The sequence below is a fragment of the Alosa sapidissima genome, chromosome 18, assembly GCF_018492685.1.
Source record: "Alosa sapidissima isolate fAloSap1 chromosome 18, fAloSap1.pri, whole genome shotgun sequence".
In the NCBI taxonomy this organism is placed as follows: Eukaryota; Metazoa; Chordata; class Actinopteri; order Clupeiformes; family Clupeidae; genus Alosa; species Alosa sapidissima.
Window position 1 is genome coordinate 23,924,951 of NC_055974.1, and position 22,905 is coordinate 23,947,855.

The window sequence follows — 22,905 nt, forward strand, 5'->3', positions numbered from 1 at the left end:
GTAGATTTTTTTTTCATCGTTCTCATGGTGCAACGTTAATGACAAGCCAGATTATTGGTAATTTGCTGCCAACAAATTGCTTGTGGAGAAAACAGCTTGATGGCAGGGGGTAGCAAAGCTTAACTGGCCTTAATGATGTGTTGTCTGATGCAATACTAGGAAAGGCTGGAATGATATGGAATATAAATTAAATTAAAACTTCATTAACTTTTTTGTTGTTGTGACTTTTGTAGTACAGTATTTTATACATCACTGTGAATATTTGTGGCACAACCTAATATGTATGAATGGGGATGCATGACCAGGGTTACGAATGAAAAACTAATCAGGACTAGGACTAGTCCCCAACACACACACACACACACACACACACACACACACAAAGAAGTCATTAAGTCAGAGGAGTCAATTTAATTCCCATTTTATTCATTTTTTCTATGATGTGGAAAGAACAACCAAAAAAAGTTGAGAGCAGAAACCAAGATGACAGTTAGAACATGAGCCATTTTATTTGGGAAGGGGGGGGGGACGAGGGCATTTCAGCATCCCACGCCTAACCCCCCCCCCCCCCTACTCCTCTTCCACGCCCCACCCAAAATGGGACTGCGACCACTCCCTCCCTGTCCGCCGTCTCGCCCATCTGCCATCTGAACTGATTGCGTTCGCCTCTCCAAGGCTCCTGTCCAACCCAACACGTTTGAGAGGCTCCGGCAGTATCTGGACAGAATCGGTTGTGTCCCATGTCTGTTATTTATTGGTCTATATTACTTTACTTATTCATTTCTTGACTATGCACGAGTGGAGGCACACCCCCCTTCGTTCTCGTCTCGTCTGTGGAAATCCTGTGCCCCTGCAGCACGGCCCCCTCTCCTTTAACCCCTGTGCGTGACCTTTGACACAAGAGCACAGGTGTGCCAAGGCATCTGAACCAAGCCAAGGCAAACGAGGAGAGGAGAGGAGAGGACCCCCACCCCCCTCCCAGATAACCACCCAGCTCCCTTATACTCTCCAGACCTGGTTCCGCTGCTAGTTATTGAAGGCATTAGTGATGCTGAAAGCCAGAGCCCAGACACACTTTTTTTTTTTTTTTACACCCGCGTTCCTGTGGCTCACCCATGTGCCCCCTAAACAATAAAGTCTCTTCCGCGAGTCTACTGCGATGTTAGTGGGGGTCAGACAAAAGGTTGGGGAGTGGAGCTGGGGTGATTGTAGAGGCACTGAACGTCTCTCCGTGTGTGTGTGTGTGTGTGTGTGTGTGTTTTGTTGTTTATAGGAGTCTAGAAGGCGGGGCCCACGGTGTTGACCAGTGGTACTGGATTTGAGTGGCGTCAGTAGGGGTTTGAGGGGCAGGGGTTGTGTTTGGGGTAGTCAGAGACGGGCACCTCTCAAGCCACCAATCAAAACAAGCCTCACCTGGGCGCCCAATCCCTTCACAGCTCTGATGGAGGGGATGGGGTCCGCTTTCAGACCCACCCCATGTCCCTGACTACGCTCTCAGGTCACATCTCTCTCAACTGCACACATTAACACACACACACTCACATGTGCACAAAGACATACGCACCTTAAAACACCGTCTCTCGCACACACACACACATACAAACACGCAACAACGCAAAACACTGTCCTGCCCACATCGCCTTCTCTCCCGCCCCCCACCTCGCCCCACAAAAAAAGGACAAGTGTTCCTTGCGTAACACGGTCCCTGTCTACAATTCATACTGAGGCGGACCAGTGCCCTTGAAATTCTCTTTTGGCATCATACTTCCCTGTTCTGCGAACCACAGACTCCATCCCACCCCCTGTGCCAGCGTGGACTGTTAAACTTCAGCTTTCACTCTCTCCTCAACCCCCCTGTCGAGACGAAAACAAAAAACAAGAACACACTAAAAGCAACTCCATCCATCTTTCTGTGGAAAAAAAGATAAAGGAAAACAAACAAAAAAATCTCAAGTTCTCTTTTTTTTTTTTTCAAATTCAAGGCACAATGTCTCTCCGTACAACCCAATCTCTCATGCCTGCCTTAACACCACCGTAACTGCACCGCACTGCCTGACATCTGTCAGTCAAGTCATTGGGGCTCCGCCTACCCCACGCCTCATCGATAATCACCTCGGATCTCCCTTTTTTTTAATCTCCTGCCATTTTCTTTTTTTTCACTTTTTTTCTCTTGCCAACGTTGTTTCAAAGATGTGTCTATCTATGACCAAGTGTGATCACAAGCCTCTAAACCAGTGAAACAAAACAAAAACAAAACAAACAACAAAAAATAAACAAAAAAGTTAACAATAACAATAGTCACGTCCTGTTTCTGAGTTCAGTATGTCATTAAAGATCGAGTCGTATCCACCAGCTTATGTTTGGCAAGCTAGTCTTAAATAAGCACTAAGTACTGATAGATAGGATAAACATACATCATTAATGTGTGGTTTTTTAATTAGATGCGTTTGTCGTTTTTTTGTGGTTTTTAAAATTCTTTTTAAACATCTCTCGTATGGATTCAGGTTTTTGAAGTCGATTTTTCTCACTCATCTGTTTGATAGGATTTCTTTTTTTTTCTTTGTTACGCAAATGCAAGCAGGGACAGATAGTTTGCCGTGATGTCTTGCTCCAGACGCTGGTCGTGACGGGCGCGAAGGCGCTCTACGAGACGCCATTGACCAGGGCCTCGCCCGAGTTGGCCACGCCGTTGCTAGGGGAACGCTTGGAGGCCGCGCGTTCTTCCTTCTTATTGGCCGTCCCGTTCTCCTGAGAGGGAAGAAGAGAGAAGAAAGAGGAAGAGTAGGAAGAGGAGTCTTGGATGAGAACATGTCTACAAATCCTCACACCTCCACATCAACTCTCATTGTCATTACTCATGCCATTATTCAACAAACACATGTCGGCACTGCATCAGAATTAAATATTCTTATCATTAAGCTCATCAAATGAAAACATGCAGTATTTGCTGTCTGAGGATTTTGAATATAGATGTAGTTCTCCTACATGAGGTCCAGGAGGGTGACAGGTAAGAGTGTGTGGCACATACAAATGTGTCCAAGTCATCTGCAATTCTAACCAAGTTGCAGGGCAGTAGCTGCAACTAAGTTAACTGTGTGTGTGTGTGTGTGTACACCTTAGGGTAGTGTTTGTGTGAGTGTGTGTGTGTGAGAGAGAGAGTGTGTGTGTGAACCATAGGGTGTAGGGAAGGCAGTGTGTGTGTGTGAGAGAGACAGAGAGAGCGAGAAAGAGAATGAGTGTGTGTGTGTGAGAGTACCTTAAGGTGTGGGGCAGGCTGTGTCTCCTTCTCCTTTGGGGGGAGGTTCTGTCGACTCTGAGACTCTGGGCGAGAGATGAAGTCTGCCACAGTCACTACGGAAAAGAGACACACACACACACACACACAAACAAAAAGACTCAGCACTGGCAAAAATGAGGGTGCAATCCACAACCATTAAGACCTTCTTTCCTTTTGAGAGGCCTTGAAGTCTGTCTGTGTGTAATGAGCAAGCATGACGCAAATACAGGCACTGATGACCTCCATGGGCTCCACTCTCTCTGGATAAAAGAGCTCCACGAGTCGTTTACAGGGTATCCTAACTGAATCCAAACGAGCGACTGACGTGTTGTACTGAATGCTCTCTCTGTCCACATTGAATCCGTTAGATACGTCCTTCCATTGAGTCCGTTAGATATGTCCTTCTATTGATTCATATTTCTCCTTCAAAATAGCGGAGGAACCGACGCGAGCGACAGAAAGAAAATAGAAGCAAGTGTTGTGTTGCATCGCGCTGCACAGTTATGGTTAGGACATTCCAATTAAAAACAATGTAATTAAACTGATTTTAAACACTCTGCTCACATTGTGTGTGGTTAAGGATTGGGTGTTCTAGTTTACAGAACATGGCATTTCACTTTCCCTCCTCTCAAGGTCTAAGGAAACACTTCAAGATCTTCAGTTAAAATGGCTGAATTTCCAACCTCCCCCTCTTGCCTTCTCACGCACTCATCCCTTCATTAAGCACTCCTCTTTCACTCATCTCCCTCTCCATCCATCTATCACCCTTTCACAACCCCTCTCTCCCTCTCTTTCTCTCCATCATCCACCCTCTCTCAACCTCTCTCTCTCTCCCTCCCTTTCTCTACCCCCTTCATCCCCCTTTTCTCACCTGGCTGTCTGTCACGGCTGGTGGATCCACCCTCGGGACGGTTGGTGCGGTTACGGCGACGGCGGCTCCTGTTTCGGCGCTGGGGCTTGCCGTCCTCCTCTGAACCGGTGAAAGAGGAGAACCATTAATGGCATAGCACCACCACCGGTGGAACCCATATCTTACTGAGACCTGTCTGGATGCTAAGGTGGCAACTAACGATTGTTTTCATACTGGTGTCATAATGCCTATCCGTGTCTCCGAAAGCACAAATGCCCTGTTTTGTCCACACACCAAAACGGTATACCGTATGTTTACCGTCACAGAGGAGTGCAAGTAGAGCAGAACAAATATTAACGTTTAAGTAGCCGAAAGAGTGACACAAACCGGTTAACTGCAGATGACTTAAATTGATCAGTCAATTGATCGATTGGTTACTGCAGCCCTACTTGATGCTATCCCTTTCCTGGATACTGTGAACCAAAGATTCTAGAATCTTTGCTGTGACCTCTGACCCCTCCTCCTTGACCTCACCTAGTCCATTCTCACTGGCAGCGGCCTGTCCATCGGACTCGTTGGCTGCGGCGTCCATGACGCTGGGGTCCTGGTCGGTCCGGCGGCGACGTGAACGTCTCCTGCGGTCATTTCCGACGCCGGGGCCCTCGCTGGCATCTGTGTCACCACCAGGCTCGCCCTCGCCCTCCAGCAGAGAGTAAGGGTTACTGTCAGGGTCCCTCAGCACTGAGGGAGGGAGGGAGGGAGGGAGAGAGAGAGGGAGAGAGAGAGAGAGTGTGTGTGAGAGTGTGAGAGAGAGAGAGAGAGAGAGAGAGAGAGTGTGTGAGAGTGTGAGAGAGAGAGAGAGAGAGAGAGAGAGAGAGAGAGAGAGAGAGAGAGAGGAGAGAGAGAGAGAGAGAGAGAGAGAGAGAGAGAGAGAGCGCGAGAGAGAGAGAGAGTGTGTGTGTGTGTGAGAGTGTGAGAGAAAGAGAGAGAGAGAGAGAGAGAGAGCGAGCGCGAGAGAGAGTGAGAGAGTGAGAGGGAGTGTGAGAGAGAGTATGTGAGAGTGTGTGAGAGAGAGAGAATGATGAAGAGAAAGAGAAAGATGAAGAGAAAGAGAAAGATGAAGAGAAAGAGAGGGAGTGAAAGTGGGAGACAGAGAGATGAAGAAAAGATGAAGAGAAAGAGAGGGAGTGCGAGAGGGAGAGAGAGAGATGGAAGAGAAAGAGAGAGAGAAAGAAAGAAAGAAAGAAAGCAATGAAGAGAAAGAGAAAGAAAGAAAAAAAGAGAGAGAGAAAAAGAGGGAGGGGCGAATTTAGCATTGGGGAAGCGAGTGGACAGGTATTCATATGGGTGGACAGTTTTGTGTTGGTGTGTGTGTATGAGTGAGACTGGCAGTTTGAACAGATTGGAGATGATTGATCACGGTCAAGAAGTGTCTGCTAAATGTAATGTAATGTAATGTAATGGTCTGGCTAGCGTGTGTGTGTGTGTGTGTGCCTGAGCTGATGCCTGGACTTCTTGTGGTGTTTATGTATGCAATGCTACGTGTATGTTTGTGTGTGTGTGTGTGTGTGTGTGTGTGTGTGTGTGTGTGTGTGTGTGTGTGTGTGTGTGTGTGTGTGTGTGTGTGTGTGTATACGTACACTCGGCGTGCTCACCTGAGCTGATGGAGTTGTTCTGGCGTGGGCCGGCCCCTCCGCGCCCCCTCCCGGTGCTGTTGCCGCGTCCTCGGCCCCCCCTGCGGGCGCCGCGCTCGTCGCCTCCGCCCCTCTCCACGCCGCGTGGTCGAACATCACGCTCAGCCACCTCCTCCGACTCTGAAGCGTTGGAGAGCTCGGAGTTAGTGCCTGTTGGACGGACCAAACGTGCAGACAGGCAGAAAGAGACAGACAGACAGACAGACAGACAGGAAGACAGACAGGAAGACAGACAGACAGTTGGATTGAGACGTGCGGACAGGACCCCACAGACAGGCAAGTCACAATCCAGTGTTTCCCATACATTGACTTATTTGTGGCGGCCCACCACAATATCAACATTGATCACCACACAATGATTTTCCTGGTTGTACTAAATTGTGCTTAAATCTGGTTAGAATCATAACCACACTGCACTAATTTGTTAAAAAAAATTGTTAAAAACCTACCACCACAAATAGAATTCAATTCTGTGGGAAACACTGTAATCAGAGGGTCTGAGCAGCTATGTGGTCAAGGGAAAGGCCTTCCCTGTGGACAGGGTAATAATAACAGCCCTGCAAAAACCATGCAGACCTGAAGTAGAGGTTGGGTACATTTTGGCTACACATGGTGTCAGAAGTGGGATGCCCTGCAGCCTTCGATTGCTACACTAACACTACACTCTCCTCAATAGACACGTTAGATACAGTTCACGATACCAGGCCCATGACGCTCTAGCACACCCAGCATGCGTCACTGTACACAGGGTCTGTTACCACAAGCCGCAAATGATCAAATGACCTCAGAGCATGATCCCTACACACAACCAAAGTGACTTTATGATCTGATAACTGTTAAAACAGACACAGACTCTGTAATATACATCTCATGTTATAGCCGCATGAACTGGTGCTGAAGGTTACATACAACCCTGACTGCTGATTATTCTGCTGTTGCATAGCACTATGATGGAATGACCTGCTTCTGGGGCGAGATGATCAGAACAAAAAAAAAAAGACAAACATCTTACGGGCTATTGTTTCTTTGCAACACCCACGCCCACACACACAGCGCCTTTAACAGCGCAGTGCTGCTCAGACATACAGAACAATGGAGCCTGGAGTCCTTTGGAAGCCCATGACTTCAGTCCTCCTGGTTCCATGCAAGTCACACCATATTTTCAGACAGGACAACACAGGACAGGCAACTCCATGCCACCTTGACACACTGTCCCACAAATGTATTGTGGATTTATTTATCATAAATAGCAAAGGAAACACAACGAGAGAAGACAACATAAACAACTGGAACCTGCTAAAGAAACCAAAGTTTGGGGCCATCATGTGCATGTTGATCTTAAAGTCACGTTACTCAAAGATTAAAGCAAAAGAAAAAAATAAAATAAAATAGCTATGTTGATTGAAGGGGATATTTGAATGGAAATATGGTATCTCTGGCCTCATCATTGCTGGCTTACATGTATAAGCATTTGGCTCATAAGCGAGAATGGAATCATGGGAAATGTAGTTTCCTCACCATAGCCAGAGTACTGGGAGTTGGAGGCCCTTCGCCCACGGCCCCGGCCCCCGTAGGTGCGTGAGGTGTGCAGGGAGGCGGAGTTGGTGCTCTCGTCAGTCAGGTAGCCCCGCTCGCGGTCGCCCGCTGCACCACCCGGTCCGGAGCGGCTGGCGGGAGCGCGGTAGCCCACGCCGATCTGACGGAGCTGCTCGTCGATCTGGAGACGCTCCTGACGCAGCTGCTCAACTTCCTGTCGAACAGGAACAGAGGGGAGGAAGGATGAAGTCAAGAGGATATGGGGATATGAACACACACAAATCTGTATGTGTGGACGAGTGTATGGATATGCAACACATGCATACACACTATTTTAAAGGTTGTCTCAGCGATGGTGGGGTAACGTCACTTCTGTTGACGTTCAAACAAAACAGAGAGCTAGCTCGCTACTCCCTCCCTTGCAATTGAAACTCTCCTGAACGTGCATCTCGTTCGTTATTGGTTGGAACACTTTATTTTGCCTTTGAGTGGTTGGCAACACTTGTTGGTAGCAAATGTTTTTGGTTGCAGATCTTAGAGCCTAGGCTGCCTACAGATATAGGGTTTTTTTGACGGCCTGCTTATGGGGCGGGCAGCTAGCGGATCTTTAGGAAAGATTAGGGCCTGCAATCGCTGATACAACCTTTAAGGACCTTTATGAACCTTGTTTTTGTACTTTTTGCCTGTATTCAGAAAGAACAGAGACGAGTGGCAGGACGCAAGTCGGAGAGAGATCGATAGGGTGGGACAGATAATGACCACTGATCGGATTTGAACCTGGGTCCCCGAGGGAACTTTGACCTGAATGTAGAACGGACCTGAATGTAGCCATTTGCGCAATAGCTCCGCCCACAGATGGCTTGTAGGTATATTGACCTCTGTAGCCATCAAACCAATATACTGTCCTTCAAGTACACAATCACGTCAACAAACACTCACCAGTCTTAATATAAGACACAGAGTCATGGCAGGGGCAGTTCAGAATGGTGTTTATTAACCCTCCTGTTGACAGACAACAGCTGGTGTTTATAAACCGTGACCGTAAAAGCCACCACGATCCAGCACCAGCACTGGCACCAGTGTAAACCTAAAGGGCTCGATCACCTTCCCTCTCTGCAAACATGAGTAGGTCAGTGTGTAAACTTATAAGCCTTGATCATCTTATATATGTGTAACCGTTAGACAGCGAATACTTATAGGCCTTGATCACCAAATCTATGCGTAACTGAGCGAGCCAGTGTATATTGGTTTGCAAAGGACTTTTATGTTGAAAAATGTATGTGTGACGGCCATCTTTTTGCTTTTCAGGTAGTGTCGCTAGGTTCACACTGCTGTGGTTCAGTGGTTCACCAAAGCTTCATTTGCCCATCACTACTTATAGGCCTTAATCACCAAATCTATGCGTAACTGAGTGAGCCAGTGTACACCAATCATCTTTGCTCTGTGCAACTATGAGTAGAGCGGAGTAGTATATCTTTCTATGCGTAGCCCTGAGTATGTCAGTCAGTATGTCAACCTATAGGGCGTAGTCATCTATGTGCAACTGTAAATAGGACAATGTATACCACCTATAGGACTTGATCATCTAATTTACATTTACATGGATAAGGAGCTCATCTATGCGCGTTAAGTAAAGGGCCATTCACACCAGAAACGAGAGAACTTTAACAATAAAGGTGTCCACACCGACCAACGATAAGTAAAGTCTCTCTGTATTGAATATGATGGCTAATATTTCATCGATTCTGATTGGCTGTCAAAATCTCTCTAAAAGAGATTCCAACGATATAGTCCTTTATGTTGTTATCGTTATGGTTTGTGTGTGGATATTGTCATTCATATTAGCTTGAGTGACACTTTTTCCCTTGGAATTATAGTCATCGTTCTTGGTGTGAATGGCCCTTAAGCATATATACACCCATAGATCATCTTCACTGTGTAACCGTGGGTAGGGCGAGGCTGAGAGGGGACATTTGAAGAGGCGTCTCACTGGTGCTGACGCAGTGACATGTCAGCAGGTGAGTGAATAAGTCAGTATGTGTGTATGTATAATATGTGTGTGTGTGTTATGTGTGTGAGTGTGTGTGTGTGTGTGTGTGTGTAATAGGTGTGAGTGTGTGTGTGTGTGTGTGTGTGTGTGTAATTGGTGTGTGTGTGTATGTGTGCGCAATAGGTGTTTTTGTGGTGTGTGTGTGTGTGTGTGTGTGTAATAGGTGTGAGTGTGTGTGTGTGTGTGTGTGTAATTGGTGTGTGTGTATGTGTGCGCAATAGGTGTTTTTGTGGTGTATGTGTGTGTAGTGTGTGTGGTTAACTGGCAGCAGTAAATGATGATAAAATGTGGGCATCCTGTGTAAGTGAGTCTTCATATAAATGAGTGTGTGTGTGTGTGTGTGTGTGTATGCACTAGTGACACTACGTCTAAACTTACACTATGTGCAAGTGTGTGTATGTGTGTGGCAAATTGGGATGGGGGATGCACATAAGAATGCAACAGCTGCTGGTCCTACCAACAGCTGAAGAGGGGGGGGGGTATGCGAGAATGAGGCTGGTTGGGTAAGTCTAGGGGGTGGAGGCTGATGCCGGGGGCTATTTATGGAGGCCGAAGCACCTCTGATAGGCCTGAAATTCACACTCCACACAGCCCGTACCTACCCCCCTACCCCCAAAGTGGGGCTGTTAGAGAGGGCTATTTTTGACCAACGGGCGGAGGGGGTGAGGGCAAATCAGACTCGCTCAGCACCTTTCCTCCTGTGAGAGTGTGGAGTCAGGTGACCCTTCTAGAATGTTCCGACATTTCCTACCCCTCGCTCCATTTAGAAGCAGAATGCCTCCGCTCCATAAGCTGCTGCACTGTGCCCACATGGGCTCTATTAGGGTCTTCATGATCATGTTGGTCTAATCAAGTAAGAGAGAACGTATTGTCAAGAATTTTGCCAAGCAACGTTTTACTAGTTGACTTTTACTGTCAATGAAGCTCCATTGCGATAAGTGAACGAACCACTCACGGAATGATAAGAAAGATATGAATCAGAAGCACAAACCCTGTGACCATTGGCAGCAGTCATTCATTTTTTGCAGCGGTAACTATACAGAATTATTAAACCTCCGAACACTGGGAAAACCTGTTCATGTAATGGAACTTTCTGCAGCAGTCTGAAGAACCATGTAATAATAAAGACCAATCTAAAGAACCATGTAATAATAAAGACCAATCTAAAGAACTATGTAATAATAATGATAATCAAGCTAAAATGTATTTATACGGTAACATACTAGTGAAATTACAGCAGCTGAACAGTTTGCTACATTATTGAAGATGGTAATGATGAGCAGAGGGCTGCCCCTCACTGGGCACAAATTCACACACAAGGGCCACACACACACACACACACACACACACACACATCATAAACAAACACACAGAGACCATACAGACCACACACACACGCACCGACTCATAGACACAAAAAAACACCTACACACCTGTAAGTAAGCCACGTGGTACTCCAACAGTGCCTGTGCATTGCTGATGTTCTCCTTGGTGCCCACGAAGATGAACGGAACCATTCCCTGAGAGAAAGATAACAAGAACCAGAGACAGAGAGGGGGAGGGAGGTAGAGAGACCGTGAACACAAGGAGACATCCGAAGGACACTTTCAACGCGCACAGCACATTGTCCGTGTCCGTCAGGATTCCCAACAGTGGGGTGTGTGAGTAGATGCTGACTGCATGTCATGTAATTGAACAGTTTTAAAGCAACACCAAAAGAACTTTCCCTCTGTCGCACGCACGCTATTTGTTTATCCAGCAACGGCTTTGCAAATAACGATGTCCACAGACATGGTCGAATATTTTGCATGACTTATAAAAGTACAATGTATTGCGATATCAGATGCAAGTCAAATTTGTAGTTTCTTATGTCTCATTTCATCGAACTACAGATCCGCTACCCCGATCTGGCAAACTTACATAGTGCAGTTATAGCCGATAGAGGGCCGCGAAGCGAATGCAGAATTGCGTTCACCCTGCTACAAGTTGATGAACCACTGAAACATTTTGGAAACATTATTTTAAGGTACAAAAAACTCTTTGGTGTTGCTTTAACTTATGAGGTAGTGCATTGAAATAAGATGATGCATGACTTATTTCAGTTTGATACCAACACATGAATAAGTTTTTATCACATGCACACTAGCGTTCAGACGTTTGGGGTCACTCTAGAAATGTCCTTGTTCTCAATGAAAACATACATAAGATGACTGGAGAAACATGGTCACTGACGAGGTTGGACATGATTATTTTCAATCGTAATCATAATAACTGTGTCCTTCAAAACAAGCTTCAGCAATCAACCCTATTTTTATGTTTTCATGGACAACGCAAAAGGGTGCCCCCAAACCTCTGACAAGTGGCCTTGTGTGTGTGTATGACTGAAGAAACAGCCTCAGCCTTCACAGGTGGGTGTGTAGGTGTTTTTTGTTTTGTTTATGTTTATGTTTATGTGGTTGGGTTGCTTGGTCGGCAGCAGCCGATGTAGTAGTCCACGTGCCTCTTGGCTGCCTGAAGTGACGTCTCTGCGAGTCCCCTCTCTGCCTACCTCTTCCCGGGGGAGCTTTTTGTCGTTGTCCCCCTCAATCCGCACCCGCACCACGCCAGACTTGTCCACTATCTCCTGGATGATCTTGCCGCTCTTGCCGATCACTTTACCTGAGAGAGTCAAACGGTAGAGGAAGTGGCGGACGGATGCATTTCTATTTTTGGTTTTTGATGTACATCTGTCTTCTTCTGATGTTTATTCAGTTCTGAATTTGTGATTTGGTCATACAGTTCCTCATCACAAGATCACAAAAAAGAAAACAGAGAAAGTGGCAGATAGAGCTAGAGAGAAGAAAGGGGGATATACTGACTCAGACTCATCACTCCTCACTTACCCTGGACACACACACATCCTGGCATAATTTATTTATTTTTAACTTTTATTTTATAAATATCTATCTGAACTTTGAGTCACAAAATTAATACATATAAATGTTGTTTTTAAACAAGTTCTGAGGTAATTCTTAACATTTATCTTACACTAATTTCCCCCACCTAATTGATCCTTTGAATAGGATAAGCCTGCTGTTCAGAAGGTGAAGGCTCATCCACCTCTCAGGCAGAGATGGCAGATAGCGATGCTAGTTTGGTGGGGGCAGTTAGAGGCATCACTTACCAACAAGGTGTCGGGGCACTTGGAAGGCGTCTTCCTTAAACTCAAGATAAACTCGGGCCTGCTTCACAGCCTCTGGGGTCTAGGATGACAATCACACACAAATACACAAACATTTATGCAATTAATATAATGTGCAGTAACCGCCTCCAAAAGAACACACTGTGTTTAGCTAAAGATGAGGGGCACACTAACGCAAGCCCCTCACACTCTTAACAAGTACGCACAACAGCCTCGCACAAACTGGGCTTTTGGTCCCCTACACTCCTTTGAGCAAGAGTGACTTAAAATCAATCACTTACTCTATCTCTTAGACAAACAGACATACATTTGTTAAACCGACACTTCAGTTAAATAGATACTTTTATCCCAAAGGATTTTTAGGATCAATGTCCCATTAACAAAGATACACATAAACATGTACAAATAAGCAGACAAACAGACAGACTGACAGACACACACCTCTCCGTAGATCCTGAAGGTGCAGCTCTCCTCTTCCAGCTCGATGGCGGTGACCCCGGGCACCTTGCGGGCCTGCTGAATGTTGGCGCCATGGGAACCGATGGCCAATCCCATCAGGTCTTCCCTCACGCGCACCTCCTCCTGGTACGCAGAGGCCAGCTGCTTGCTCGTCTGCAGGACAGGAGACAGAGTGGTTATGACCGAGTAAGTGTGTGTGTGTGTGGTGTGTGTGTGTCCAGGTGCTTGGTGACTTTCATTCTATTGTGACTGCACAAGTCTTGAGAGAGAGAGAAAGATAGAGAGTGTGCCTTCAGACACCAGCTGTTAGCACATCTGTGGATGAGGACACGGTGGGTTGGAGTCTGCATGCCTATTCGTGTGTGTGTGTGATATTGATTAGTCTGCATCCAGGTGTCTGATGGCTTCTTTGTTGTGAATGCACCCTCCAGGTGTCGTGGTGCTCAGCTGCCCCCCCCCCCCCCCCCCGTGTGTGTGTGTGTGTGTGTGTGTGTGTGTGTGTGAGTGAGTCTGGCAGGTGTATTTGTGTGCATGTCTGTATTTGGTGTGTGTGAATGACAGCATCTGGTCAATGCCCTATATCTGATAGGAACAAGTGTACATACATAGACCCACAAATAGACTCCTTCACACACTCCTGTATGACCTCCATTTGACTGACTCAAGTGTTAGGGTCAAGCCCTGTTGGTGGTTGTGCCTGTGTGTTGGTATCTGTATAATATAATAGATATAATAATTCTTTATTTTGTGTGTGATGGAGAGTATCTGTGTCGGAGAAAGCGCGCGTGTGTGTGTGTGTGTGTGTGTGTGTGTGTGTGTGTGTGTGTGTACCTCAAGGTGTTTGGTGGCCTCTTCATTGCGGGACTTGAGCATGAGTTTGGTGCGGATGCTGCGGAAGTGCATGTCACTGAGGAGATTGGCGCGCTTCACTGTGGTCTCGTTTGTGGACTGGGGGGGGAGGGGGGGGGAAGTTAATATAAACAACACTTTCCCAACGGTGCCAAAACAAAAGCCTACGGAACTATGCAGCCTTCTAAGCTTGAAGCTTCCCACCATTTCTTTTACACAGTATGCAAATAAATTCAATACCAGACAGCAGACTAAAGGCCAATGCCCACTGGCAACGTCTGACACACGTCAACTGACGGCAAAGTTTAGAATTCCATTACTTTTAATGGAGCAAAGCCCACTGGCTGTGTCTGACGTGCGACAAAGCCAAAAGTTTAGAAAATTGTTCTCTCTCGAGCATCAAATCCAGAGGCGCGAATGTAGTCACCAGTGGGCGTAGGCCTTAACTTTAGTTCCTTAGCTCAACTCTGAGAATGAAGGTTTGGGGAATGTTGAGAGCCAGTGTCACTGACCAGGATGACAAGTTCGTGGGTAGGAGTGTTGTAGAAGATGCAGTTGGCTCCGATGGCTTTCCTGAAGTCTTTGTGGATGCTGTCGTTCATACAGCTGAAAAACATTCAAATCAATTATCAAGTTATCAAGTTATGTTTTTGGTGCATTTCGTTTATTTGTTTGTTTGTTTACAAGCATGATTACATCAAAACCACAGGTGTGATTTTCAAGAAACTTGGTGGAGAGGTGCAACCTGGACAAAGAACAAAAAAGTTTTGCCATTTGGCATTGGTGGAGGTCTGTTCCCTCCAAGTGCCTATCTAGCCTACCACATGCTTTTATCAAAAATAACTGCAACAGCAACTGAACTAAAACTGAAACTGAAAGTTTAAAAGAATGTGCAACCGTGTGTAGTGCAACTGTATTACAACCATAACATTAGGCACACCTTGCCATAAAAGTTGGACAGAAACATTATCAAAATCAGTATTAAACTCTTTACTTTTATATGTCAATACCTTCCATATATTCCAGAACAAAATTTGCTGTCAAATTCCAAAATATTGTGCATCATAAAAGCCATTTAAACACACTACCAAAATATGATGCTCTTCCTATCTGCTGAACTCCTACATGCACTGGTAGGTCGGTGTGATGTTACATAAGGACACTTTAAGCAGGTCGTTGCAAGCAATACAGTAAAAAACCAGCAAAAATGGATTATGCAGCAGGTTTCTTTCCCCAACTGTGTAAGTATGTACACCTACACACTGGTAGGCAAAATACAGACAAAAAATGTTTTCCCAATGAAAACCAATCGTAATCATATCCTATAGCAACAAGTTTGCGTTTGTTACACTATATAGCTGTGTGCTGTATATACAAAAGTGTTATAACTGTGTGTGTGTGTGTGTATATATATATATATATATGTAAGTATGTGTGTGTGTGTGTTTGTTGGCATCACACACACTCACATGTCTCTCAGGTCTTCGGGGACGGCGACGCGGACTTTGTGGAAGGAGCTCCGTGACGAGGGGCTGTTGGGGTTGACTGGCCGGATCCGTTCCGACGTGACAATCTCGTTGTACGACGGTTCGCACGCTGCATACTCGATCACGTAGAACTGGGGTGGGGAGAGATAGGAGAGAGACCAAAAACAATCAAAATTGACGCCATCGCAAACGTGAACAAAGCATCCTAAATTTGCCCACAACACCAAGGAGTCACTGCACTGGTATCCTCACAAATCATGCTCCAAAGCAGTGTCTCATATCAGTCTTCAGTCCAACAAAAATTACAAGAGATCAGTCACATCAGATCATTACAAAACTCTGAAATTGACCCCTTGGCATTGATTCTGGCAATTAAGAGATATGAAGCACATCTGAAGTGCGGTTCCAAGACTGTAACTGCTAAGTGCATGCTATTTAAAAAAAGTCTCAAGCAAAACATGCTACTCAAACGAGTTATGGCAGAGGGTATGCAATAAACAATCACAGAACAGCCTTATTCAACTGCATCAAACAACTAAGGATCACCAAGCAACTGTCTAGTATGGGAAACGAAGGAAAGATGGGTTCTACATTCCAGATTTGTCTGTTTCAGCCAATTCAATTCCAACAGACAACAGTAAACTCAAACAGAGCTTTGGTTTGCTGATAGATGAAGCCCTTGCCTTCTATGAGAGCCAACAACACAACACACAAAAATCACACAGTGCATTTCATATAACAAAGAATTTCGATCAACACAACAAAGCTTAACTTCTCCACACACACACACTTTCTCCATCTATTCTATTCTAGAGAAGCTGAAGCTAATCGACCCGTTGTGTAAAGGCACAAACAGGCCATATTACGCCTCAGTGTGATCGGATGCCGCTGCCCATAGCTACCATGTCAGCCTGACGATATGAGTCCAAGCTCAGATCACTCCCCTCTACCTCCCTCAGACTTGTTCTAAGCCCCATTTAGCTTATACTTTAGTTTCTGGTTGGACCTTGACTTAGCTATGCTTCTATACTAGTAGTTTCGGCCTGGGAACCTTGAGGACGCACACTCTGGTATAAGTGTACATAGGCCACCCAGGTAGGAGTGGGGAAAAGGACACACACACACTCTAATTCACACCTGATAACTGTGGTCCTCACCTAGCCAGCCGACAGTGCTGCAGCTGAGCAGGTCTACTGCCATTGAGCTTGTTTGTGACGGCTTAGACTCATGAAATGTGAGACAGCCTATAGGTGCTTCGGATGAAAAGTGCCTGCTATATGAAAATCAAATATCCACCCTACTGGTGAATATCCACCCTACTCCACACCATCACCTACACCATCAGTGGCATTCAAAGCTGCCTGGTTGGAGTTTGTTTGTTTGTTTAATTTAAGGCCATTTCCGCAACTAAGGCTATTTAAAGGGACACCAGGCAACGTTTTCGTGTTAATTACTAATCTTCGTAAGTCGGTATATGGTTAAATGACTCATTACAGGGCGAATGAAGACTTCTCCCGCCCGCCCCTACTGCCTGTAGGAAGAATATCCCGCTTGCAAGTTCAGTGTATCGTACCCGCCGACCGAAGCAGGATTAGTTTACATCCTGCATCCACAGCACAGAGGCAGGCTAACTAAAAGCGATTGTTGCAAACGTGTGTATAATGGCAGAGCCGGCGAAGAAGCAGCGAAAACCCTTGACGAAAGATGCAAACAAAAAGGAAAAAAGCTTCAGACCGAGCGAGGGGGAGTTTCGTAGAGAAAAAGCATCAGGCTTGCCTGGTGTCCCTTTAATGGCCAGAACATTGTGTGTTATAGAAACTTAAATATGTTTCTTGAAATCTATGCTAATAACATATTCTAAAACCTTCAAAGGTGGGACCTTACTAAAAACCATCAGCTGCCTGGGTGGAGAGATAAGCATAATCGTGTTGTTGAAGCACAGATACCATCACCAAAAATAAGGGAAATCAGTAAATGAAGGTGACATAATATAGCTGTTTGTGTGTGCAACAATGGTTTAATTGTCTACAAAAGAAATCTGGCTGTCAGTGAACTGAATAAAGTGCATAAGTTACAAAAAATGTTTTCGAAACACTTGGTCAAAAACAGTCAGCTCTCTTCCCTACTGACAGTGCGCAGGCTACAAGCAAACTACGCCACAAACACAAACAAACATCTAGCAGGCCTCCAATGTGATACTGAGTGCAAGTGTAGGTGTGCTAACTGGATTTTCTTGCAAGATCATGCTATCGGAAAACGGTCATATCTGCTGCATCATTTACAAAGCTACCATCCAAAGCTACCATTGGAAAACACTAACACGTCATCCACATACACAGGCAAAACAGGCTGCAGGTACAGGCAATACAGGTTACAAAAATAAGATTGGACCCCTTCACCCCAGTGATTGATGGAAGTACAACATCAACATTGCATTGGTGATACAGACAGAAAAGTTAACCATGTACATAACAGGGTCAGAAATCTCTGAGGGCAAAATTGCCTAACAAATCTCAAAGCCACAACAACACCACTGACATTAATCCCAGAATAACAGATTTTGTTATCGTTATCATGTATTAAGTAGCAGTAATTAAGTGCGCCAAACAAGCAATTTGTGATGTTTGGAAGACTGCACACGTTGCAGTAATGTTGTATTACTGTGGATAGGTGGCAGGTGAAAATACACATATTATTTGGTTAAAAAGCTGATTTCTGACACTGGCACATTATCATGGTATTCACAAAGGACACAGGGAATGACAAGTGAGAGGAACAAACGCCGTGACAAGTGAACAGGGGGACGAGGAAACAAGTGGATAAGGAGACAAGTGTGCAAGGAGACACGTTTACAAGTGCACAAGGTGACAAAAGGACAAGGGGACAAGTGTGTAAGTGTGTAAGTGTGTGGAGCGGCCCCATGCCGACTGCCCTGAGCCCCAGATGTTCCCCTTGACTCACCAGGCCCTGACTCACCTCTCCCTTCATCATACGGACGCGGGCCAGCCACCAGCCGCAGGGCTCTTGGTCGTTCGCCCGCGAGTACACCTACAAAGAGGAGCAGAGAGGAGAAGGAGAGAGAGAGGGATAAAGAAGAAGGGAAGGAGAGAGAAATCGGAGAGATGGGAAGAGGGAGACAGAGGAATAGAGAGTAATAGAGGGAGAGAGAGGGGAGAAAGGGGGGGGGCAATGGGATACAGAGGGATAAGAGGGGCAGAAAGGGGGGGAAGTGTGGGGGGGGGGGGGAGATGGAGGGAGAGAGAGAGAGAGAGATGGGAGGAGAGAAGAGGAAAATAAATGGGGAGAATAGGAAGGATGGAAGAGAGGGGAAAAAATAGAGGAGAGGAGAAAATGAAAGTTGGAGGGGGTAGATGAGGATAGAAAGTAAGAAAGATAGATTGCGAATAAGAAAGAAAGAAAGAAAAGAAAAGAAGGGAGAAAGGGTAGAGAAATGTGTAATTAAACAGCAATAGCAAAGAGGTACACACACAGCGTGTGGCGTGACGAATCAAAACAGGCAGAGGAGGAAGCGAGAGGAGGAGAAACACAGGTAGCAGGAGGGACAGAAAGAAAGAGGGGGATTGTGTGGGGAGAGATGAAGGGGGGAAAAGTGATAGAGTGAAAAAGAGGGGGGAGATAAGAAAGAGAAAAGATACATACTGAGTAAAGAGACAATGAGAGAAGACAGCTACTGCCAGAGAGGACGGACGCTGTGTAACGGGGATTAAAAATGACACCTAACTGACAGGCTCACTGTGGGGGGACTCAAACAGTGCGATACTGTATGTCTTTACCTACGTGCCGTAGAAAGGGTGTCTTGTCAAGTCAGTGGAGAAACATGTATGCGTTTGCTGTGGTGTTTGGTGCCTGGTCCGTTTAGAGCTAAGCTGAAATCAGAAGTGTTCAGTTGACAGAAGCTCACCTCAGGAGGCACTGAGGATGGCGGAAGGGGGTGGGTGAGGAGATCGGGGTGGGTGAGGAGATCTGTGCGTGTGTGTGTGTGCGTGTGTGCGTGAGGCTGGACAAGGTACGGTGTGTGTCTAGCGATGCCAGGGGCCAGAGAATACACCTGTGTGAGTATGAGGAAGGGTATATACGTGGGAGAGAGAGAGAGAAAGGAGAGAGGAGAGAGAGAGAGAAAGGAGAGAGAGAGAGAGAGAAAGGAGAGAGAGAGAGAGAGCAGGGAAAGAACAAAAATGAGTGAAGAGCAAACAGTCAAGAGGAGAAAGGATGGTGTGAGTTAAGAGACAGTTGGGAAGATAAGAGAGACAGAGGAAGAAAAAGAGAGCAAGAGAAAGGGAGAGGAGATGGCAAGCAAGAGAGAGAAAGAGAGAGAAGGAGAGAGTGAGAGAGAGAGAGAGGGAGTGAGAGAGAAGAAGAGAGAGAGTGAGAGAGAGAGAGAGAGAGAGGAGGAGAGAGAGAGTGAGAGAGAGGGGTTCAAGTCAGCCAGGTGGTTTGCATGTGGTCGGCACATGAAGAATGAAGTGGGGTGTGTGTTCTCAAATGACCTCTGGTTTTGCTGGCAGAGTTAATTGTACATCATACCTTTGCTATAGGTTTTTTTTTTTCATATTTAATTATCAGACACGTCTTAGGGAAGTCATTGGGGAAAACTGTTGAAAGTATGTGCAGGATTAATTGGTGAATTTAGATTTTAGATTTTGTGTTTTAGTGTGTGTGTGTGTGTGTCATCTACTTTACCGGAATGAGGTGTGAGTGTGTGTGTGTGTGGAGGACTAATTAGGTGCAAGGTATGTGCATGTGAATGTCCTCTTTAAGGGAGTAAGGTCTGTCTGTCTGTCTGTATCTGTGTGTGTGTGTGTGTGTCTGGTTTCATTAAGGAGGATGCTGTGTGTATCTCCTTTGAAGCTTCTTTATTTCTTTGAAGAATTGTGGTGTGTGAGGGACTGTTGTTGTGTAAGTGTGCGTATGTCCGTGTATGTGTGTGTGTGTGTGAGTGAGTGGTGGTGTGTATGTGTGTGAGTTGTGGTGTGTATGTGTGTGTGAGTGGTGGTGGTTTGTGTGTGTGTGTGAGTGTGTGTGTGAGTGGTGGTGTGTATGGTGGTGTGTGTGTGTGTATATATGTATGCGTGTGATGCACTGGGGGGGTAGTTGTCTCACCTCCACCTCTTCTCCCTCAGCGATGTCCTTGTGGTAGTCTGTCGGTGGCGGCAGCCGAACATCACTGAAAGGCATCTGTCTTTCTGGCTGCCAGCTGGACAGAGGGAGAGAGAGAGAGAGAGAGAGAGAGAGAGAGAGAGATGAGAGAGAGAGAGAGAGAGAGAGAGATGAGAGAGAGAGAGAGAGAGAGAGAGAGAGAGAGAAAGAAAGAAAGAAAGAAAGAAAAAGAAGGGGGGGGCAACAGAGAGAAATGTCAAGACAGACAGAAATAGAGAGAGAGATAGGGATGGGGAGAGGGATGGGGGATAAATACAGAGAAAGGTGTTAAAGAGACAGAAGGAGGAGAGGAGGAGGGTGATAGAAAAATATGGTATAGAGTGAAAAAAGACATGGGGGAGGGAGGGACAGAAAAAGGAGGAATAAAAAGCAGAAAAAACAAAGGAGAGGAAAGGGGGGGTAGAGGGAAGAGACAGAAGAGATGGAAGAAAAAGGGGGGGGGGGTTAAGAGAGAGAGAGAGAGAGAGAGAGAGTGTGAGATTGAGATTGCAATCACATAAACAAACACACAGAGAGTTACGTCAATCAGCTTTCTAACAACTCTGTAAAACTCACCACTAAGGCCTAGTCCACACGTACCAAAGTGATCTTTTTTTCCTCCGTCTTCCCTGGAACCGTATCAAGAATATTTGGCACTGTTTCTTTACAGAAATTGACCAAATCTTGCGCTGTAGGCTATACAAACATACAGAATAGGCTACGACGAAATGGCTAGTGCAAGGAAACCAGAATTGTTTGTGTGGACTTATTGAACTGTCAACTGTAGTCAACAGTAAAACTAATAAAATTATTTTTTACAGTTTGTGAAGGGTGCAGTCCCGTCCTTTATTTGGCTAACGTAGGTAAAAATAATCTCCTTTACTTTCTTTGGTTGTAGGATAGTCCGCGATTCACATTAGTTTCGGTTATCGCGGCAAGTGCAAAGGCTAGGCGTACCCAAGTTCTAGGCCATTCCGTCGCCACATTTATAATATTGCTATAATACCTTTGTTAGTAACAGTCAATACTTTTGCTTGCATCAAATCGTGCATTCACATTTGGGCTACGGTTTCAGATTTTTCCACTCTGGGACCAGGTTTCAAAAAAAGTGCGGTTTCGGGCAGTGCGTTTACAGGATTCGTTTGGACGCTCGGCCAAGACGAAGCAAAACCTCTGCGTTTAACACAAAAAGCGTCTCCGTGTGGACGGGCCCTAAGTGCCCCCCCTCCCCCCCGTAACCTCTCTCCTGGACACAACTCCAGCAGAGCACAGAGACAGCAGATGGCAGGGGCAGGTTACAGACCCAGGAAGTGCTCTCGCTGGTCTAGCATGTTCCAGCACCATCCCAGAGGAGGGAGAGGAGTGGAGGGTTCACAGGCTAGACAAACACCAATACAAAGGCATTTATAACGCCTTTATTGAGCATTAATGACTTAATAAAGTCCACTTTATGGGCACTCTTGCTAATGCTGGGACTATTTCTCTGACAACATTTTCAGTGCTTTTTCAACGTATCAATTCTCCCCTTTCAGCTACTGCAAAATGAGCACTCCTTGTGTATCAGCATAGGTGACTATACAAAATAAACCATTTCCATTCTCTTAAGTGAATCTACCCACAATATTTCACTTGAGCACTCCATACGATCAGGCTATGGACTAAACAGACAGTGAACCAAACATGCACGGCTACATTAAAACTAAATAGCCCTAAGGGCAAATGTAGGTACATTGGTCACATTGCACAGCTACAATAGCTGGCAATAAGCTTAGATGTACCAGAGCTCTTTCAGCACATTTTTGTTACCTCCACTGACTGAAACACTGAAGGTAACTGACTCAATGTGCCATCCAAATGTAGGTGAAGTATAGGACTACATTAGTCTACAAATGGGTTTCTACAATTGGGTTACTTCCCCAAAAAGTAGGAGCCATAGGGGCAGACTGGAGCCATGACCAGCACCAAACTCTGCACCATGGCGACCCACTGTTTGGGTTTCTAGATCAAGGGAGCACAACTACACACAGGGACAATTCCAAATTCCATTCTACAGGCTACAGCTACTAGCTAACCATTAGTATACTGTAGTTAGAACACGTTCAGGGCAGCGAAGCCAGTCATTATTTGAACGAAGCAAAAACACAATTAACTGCATTGTTCTTTAATTTACCTCTGCATCTTCTACTTCCACCTTCTAAGTTACCTGCATTTCTCTCCCTTTCTGTGAAGCCTCAGGACATGAAACACGGTCTGCAGACATACTTGTGAAGTGTTTAGCTTGTGGTTCTGGGATGGATAGCTACTTTAATCAGAGTTGTTGTAATGACTCTTAATTTGTCCGCCCAGCCGAAGCCCATGACGATGC

At 45.7% G+C, this 22,905-nt stretch overlaps 1 protein-coding gene and 1 non-coding gene across 13 annotated transcripts in view; both read right to left on the bottom strand.

Annotated features, from left to right (window-relative positions):
• Positions 1–775: 775 nt before the first annotated feature.
• fxr2 (fragile X mental retardation, autosomal homolog 2) overlaps positions 776–22,905 on the bottom strand; it is a 31,666-nt gene continuing 9,536 nt past the window's right edge. Inside the window, exons 3-18 of one of the 12 annotated variants that reach the window (XM_042069008.1) lie at positions 20,505–20,598; positions 19,306–19,452; positions 18,360–18,431; positions 15,366–15,514; positions 14,409–14,502; positions 13,879–13,995; positions 13,030–13,200; positions 12,571–12,649; positions 11,908–12,065; positions 10,841–10,927; positions 7,340–7,571; positions 5,768–5,971; positions 4,662–4,868; positions 4,149–4,247; positions 3,257–3,351; positions 776–2,748 (exon numbers count right to left, since the gene is read on the bottom strand). In XM_042069008.1, the coding sequence (XP_041924942.1) occupies positions 2,644–2,748; positions 3,257–3,351; positions 4,149–4,247; positions 4,662–4,868; positions 5,768–5,971; positions 7,340–7,571; positions 10,841–10,927; positions 11,908–12,065; positions 12,571–12,649; positions 13,030–13,200; positions 13,879–13,995; positions 14,409–14,502; positions 15,366–15,514; positions 18,360–18,431; positions 19,306–19,452; positions 20,505–20,598 (2,110 nt within the window). In that variant the 3' untranslated portion in view covers positions 776–2,643. Of the gene's footprint in view, positions 2,749–3,256; positions 3,352–4,148; positions 4,248–4,661; positions 4,869–5,767; positions 5,972–7,339; positions 7,572–10,840; positions 10,928–11,907; positions 12,066–12,570; positions 12,650–13,029; positions 13,201–13,878; positions 13,996–14,408; positions 14,503–15,365; positions 15,515–18,344; positions 18,432–19,305; positions 19,453–20,504; positions 20,599–22,905 lie in introns of all 12 variants that reach the window. The other 11 variants (XM_042069010.1, XM_042069009.1, XM_042069007.1 and 8 more) reach the window with 11 other exon arrangements.
• LOC121690562 lies at positions 22,258–22,383 on the bottom strand. The gene has a single exon (XR_006025148.1). It is a non-coding gene; the product is annotated as a small nucleolar RNA ACA64 (small nucleolar RNA).